The sequence below is a fragment of the Sinocyclocheilus grahami genome, unplaced genomic scaffold (genome assembly GCF_001515645.1).
Source record: "Sinocyclocheilus grahami isolate Dianchi unplaced genomic scaffold, SAMN03320097.WGS_v1.1 scaffold268.1, whole genome shotgun sequence".
In the NCBI taxonomy this organism is placed as follows: Eukaryota; Metazoa; Chordata; class Actinopteri; order Cypriniformes; family Cyprinidae; genus Sinocyclocheilus; species Sinocyclocheilus grahami.
This window is the reverse complement of record NW_015505447.1, coordinates 977,577-982,142: the sequence shown is the minus strand read 5'-3', so window position 1 is coordinate 982,142 and position 4,566 is coordinate 977,577. Positions and strand designations below refer to the sequence as shown.

The following is a 4,566-nucleotide window of genomic DNA, read 5'->3' as shown; positions in this document are numbered from 1 at the left end:
AGCTAAAACAATCTGTTTTTAGCATCTACTGGACTGGTACATACAGATTCAAACTAAATCATACATGAAAATTAATCAAGACAAGATCTACGTTTATAGCAAGAGAAAAGTCTACGCTTTTACACAAACTAAGCAAATCAAGGAGGGGGGAAAAAAAACGGTTACATTAGAAAAAGTTCCAAAAGACAGGAGCAACAAGAAAATGTATATAAAAGCCATAAATGATATGAAAATAAAAAAACAGGACCTATGAGCCTATTGTAGAAGCAGAATTTGTATGTATTCACATTTTGAAAAACAATGGCATGTCTTAAAAACGAAGTAATCACAATATTTTTGCAAAAATGAGGGGGTGTCTTTAAGCACTCAACACCTATATACGACCGAACTTTCAGACAAAGTTCTGATGATACAAAGCATAAAATAAGACCGTTTCACTATAAAACACTGAACTCGGCGGGACTGATTTTACAGAGTTGAAGTATAAACGAACCGACAATGATAAAAGAAATAAATCTACAGCAAAGACGCACTTAACTCGAAATCCTCGAAAAAGCTGCAGATTTTCACAGCCACTACTACTTCGACTAAAAACCGTCTGGGCGATTTAAATTTTAAAAATTAGCTTTGAGTACTTTAAAATCCTGTGCACACGGACTACTGCACAGGTATGACGATACTACATCAGAAACAGTCTGGTTTGTCAGTTGCTTTGCAATTATTGGCACAGGCCATTTGTAACAAATAAGGTGTGTGCTTAGCATGGTAACGTTTTCAATGGAACCGTCAATTGTGCATCATCTTTTTGGATCCCATGATTTTAACAGGCTACATACTTGTCCTTCTAGTTTGCATGCTTGAAATTATGCAGACAAAATGTTTTTTCCATGCAAAAAAATTTAATAAAATAAAAAAGTCAATTGTGCTCAATCAGACTGTGAGCAAACATTTCGGTTAATGATATTGAAAATAAGAGAGAGAGAGAATACAGTCCGGCATGGTAGGCAACATCAAAAGCACACTTCGTCATATTAAAAAAAAAAAAAAAAATAGCCTATTAAAACCCTTCGAAAAATATACCCACCAATTTTCAATGAAGCCCCTTATCTTTTTATTTCTTTTTTTTGAATTTGCCCACCATCTCGTTCTCACTTGTGTTGTTCACTTTTGAACAATCAATGGCGTTATCTTCCTCTTCTGGGTCTGCGTCGTTCTCGCTCGCCCTGGTATCGTCATCTTCATCATTTGGATTTTGCGACGAATCATCAGAGGTGCGAGATTGTTTGGGAGAGGGTGCATCGGTCTCCTCTTCGTCTTCCTCCGCGGATGCCGAGGGAAGTTTTTCGAGAATGACTGCGAGTCTGACTTTACTTGGACGTCCTCTCTTACGACGCGGAGCGGTGCCATCGGCATTCTCACCTCCCGTCTCTCCACCTTCTGCGGTACAAGCCTTGATTTTGCCAGTACCTGGAGGTCGGCCTCTCTTGCGGGGAGTGTCTCCAACTTTCTTTTCGACAATCTTGACCTTTTTGCCAGAACCTGGAGGTCGTCCCCTCTTGCGAGGAGTTCCGTCGGGGTTTCGTTGAATGACCTTCAGTTTGGTGCCCGAGCCTGGGGGTCGGCCTCTCTTGCGCGGAGATCCGTCAGCCTGCTGAATCTTCTTCACCTTGTTGGGAGAACCCGGAGGGCGGCCTCTCTTTTTTGGGGTTCCATCTGAGGCCCTGGCAAGCTTGGCAACCTTAGTAGAACCTGCGGGCCGACCCCTCTTCCTTTTCAACGAGCCTGCTGGCCTTCCTCTTTTTTGTGGAGGGCCGTTGGCGACATCAATGCTGCTTTCGATGCCATCTTGTTTGGCTCCTCCGCTTTGCGAACCGGATTTTGCTCCATACTTGCGTGGTCTTCCTCTACCTCTTTTTACCTTGGGACCTTCAGCGATGGGATGAATGCGTGGTCTTCCAAGGGGTTTTGACAGTCTCCGCTTGCGTTGTAAACTCAACCTGTGAAGTCTCTCTGATTCTTCCTCAGGCGTGAGCGGGATCTTTCTCGGCCTACCGGGCATTTTGATCTTCTTTGGTCGACCACGTTTCTTCACCTTGGTCTTTATGACTATGTCAGGAGAAAAGAAGTCCACCTTTTTCGAAGGCCTAGCATTGGGTGTCGGTGCTTTCTCGGTAGTGAACTTCTTATTGAGTGACCCTCGTGGTCTGCCTCGTCCACGTTTGGGCGGATGGGTGCTGCCATTGGGCAGAGGGCTCTCGGTTCCTTCTTTATTCTCAACCTCCATCACGTTGCAGATTCTCGCTCACAACTTTAGATGTATCAGTGCCACGCTCGTGTTTGGTGCTGAGAATCTGAAAACAACAAGATGAGGAGAAAAAAGTTTTGAGATGACGATACAAAGCATTATTTGAATTAAGAACTTGAACAGATACCTCATATCGTTTTCCCTCCAAAACCAGAATTTACTATTTTCCACAATAAATTATTTTTGCAAATACGTATGAGCAAAGCTGTTTGCTTACCTTGTATTTTCATGAGGAGGGGGTGTCAAAAAGTCATTCAAAAGTTATGTAAAAAGTTATTCTCAATTTTTTTTTCACTCTCTGGTGTGCAACCTTAATGATCTAACTTTATATTATTTTTTTAATTAAAAATAAAATAATATATATATATTATATTTTACTTATGGAATCTTATGGTGGAAATGTTAAAATGTAAATAATAGTTAAATGTCAAACAAAAACTGTTCAATGAAAGGAAAAAACATCTGAATCTATTTAATGAAACCTCTAATAAATTAATATAAACCAAATTTTAAGCCTAGGTGAAACTATCTATATTGATTTTAATATATTATATATATTTTTTTTTGCCGTTTAGGACTATCGTGTTTAATCATAAATATGAACCATTCAACAACTTCACTGAATCTATTTATGTAGCTCATTCAAAACAGATATAATTTGGGGGTTTTAATTCTTATTATAATTTATTAGGGCTTTCATATTATAATTTTAAAAGAAAAATCTTTGTAAAAAAAATACGATATTAAATTAAAATTACGCAACCGAATTAAACGCCGTTTTTTTCCCAAGAAAGCAAGCGCTAAATCTGTTCATTAATAATAATATATACACGGATATTTAAATATAAAAATGCACTAACTAAAAATAATTTTCATAAGAATGGAGGGGTTATGAGGTGCACTGGTGTTTTTCTTTTTAAATAATTCTGTGAGCAATTTATTTTCAAACAGATCGAATGGATTGAAGCGCTGTTTGGAGACTCGAGACAATAGAAAACCCATCTCTATGACAACAGAAAAGGAATTGGACAGAAGTTCGATAAATATAAAAATGCACTAACTAAAAATAATTTTCATAAGAATGGAGGGGTTATGAGGTGCACTGGTGTTTCTATTTTTAAATAATTCTGTGAGCAATTTATTTTCAAACAGATCGAATGGATTGAAGCGCTGTTTGGAGACTCGAGACAATAGAAAACCCATCTCATTATGACAACAGAAAAGGAATTGGACAGAAGTTCGAGCACGTTGCTAGTCTAACGTTACTTCATGCATGCTTCACGGATGCAAATGGACATCTTTATCACAGCATTGAAGAAAAAAATGCATCGTTTTTTACCGCGAGATCTTACATATTACAAAATATCGACGATAATATTCTACTTGTTTTAATTTTTTATGGAGAAATAACGCAAAATTCGTCAAAATGATTTAAAAATACACACGACTTCATGCAGTATAACATGCATAAAAGAGCGGATGCTTTAGACTGGCTGCCATCATGTACAGTGAAGCCCGCGAGCTTTTGTAGTTCCAGGTAAAATGTGAGGCACTGGCGATTTTTGTTAGCTGCCTGCTAACCCGACTAAGATAACTTTTCAATGGAAAAAGAGACTACTTTCATTCCTTCGACATTAAAAAGCGGCAAATATTCGAAACACAACGCACCTTACTCGCAAAGCGCTTTCACAACAGCAGAGATGATCTTTTTCATGCATTCGACAATATTTTCGATGCAAACAGCATCGGACAGTGGGCGGGCGACTGATTATTTGAAAGGCAATGCCAGTTCTTCCTCGTCTGTCGCTCGGCGTCGACAGTTCCTGTCACAGCGCCACCTACTGGGGTGGAGTGCGCAAACGCGAACCTGAAGAATGGATGCGTGGGTCAAATGAAAAAAGAAATAAACCAGTTATGTGAGTGGATTTATTGTGACAGAGCCAAAACACGCAATTATTGTATAGCCAAAGAACGCAAGAGTATGAGATGGAATATTCCAGTTATGAGCTGCTGAGAAGTACAATTCTAAAAAGTGTAAAAATGGAAAAGACATCACAAGGTTGCATGTTTCATTTAAAGACCTAGGGTATAACTTTAATGACACATAAAATGCCCCTATTGTCTGACAGATACAACTAAGATGGCCTCAGGCCTGAGATATCACATCTATGTCTGAACACAGCTTAAAAAAAAAAAAAAAAAAAAAAAAGGAAGCATTGCCCGCCCTTTTTAGCCAATCAGAAAAGCGTTCTGCTTTTCAA

At 38.8% G+C, this 4,566-nt stretch overlaps 1 protein-coding gene across 1 annotated transcript; it reads right to left on the bottom strand.

Moving 5' to 3' along the window:
• Positions 1-879: 879 nt before the first annotated feature.
• Positions 880-4,098, bottom strand: LOC107599520 (chromosomal protein D1-like). The gene is made up of 2 exons (XM_016291142.1): positions 3,974-4,098; positions 880-2,351 (listed from the first exon to the last, which is right to left on the bottom strand). The coding sequence occupies exon 2, from the start codon at positions 2,282-2,284 to the stop codon at positions 1,112-1,114; it is 1,173 nt and encodes a 390-aa protein (XP_016146628.1). The 5' UTR covers positions 2,285-2,351; positions 3,974-4,098; the 3' UTR covers positions 880-1,111.
• Between the last annotated feature and the right edge of the window lie 468 nt (positions 4,099-4,566).

Bases quoted from the DNA above. Each gene is read 5' to 3' on its own strand.
- LOC107599520 (XM_016291142.1), bottom strand. From the start codon at position 2,284: ATGGAGGTTGAGAATAAAGAAGGAACCGAGAGCCCTCTGCCCAATGGC.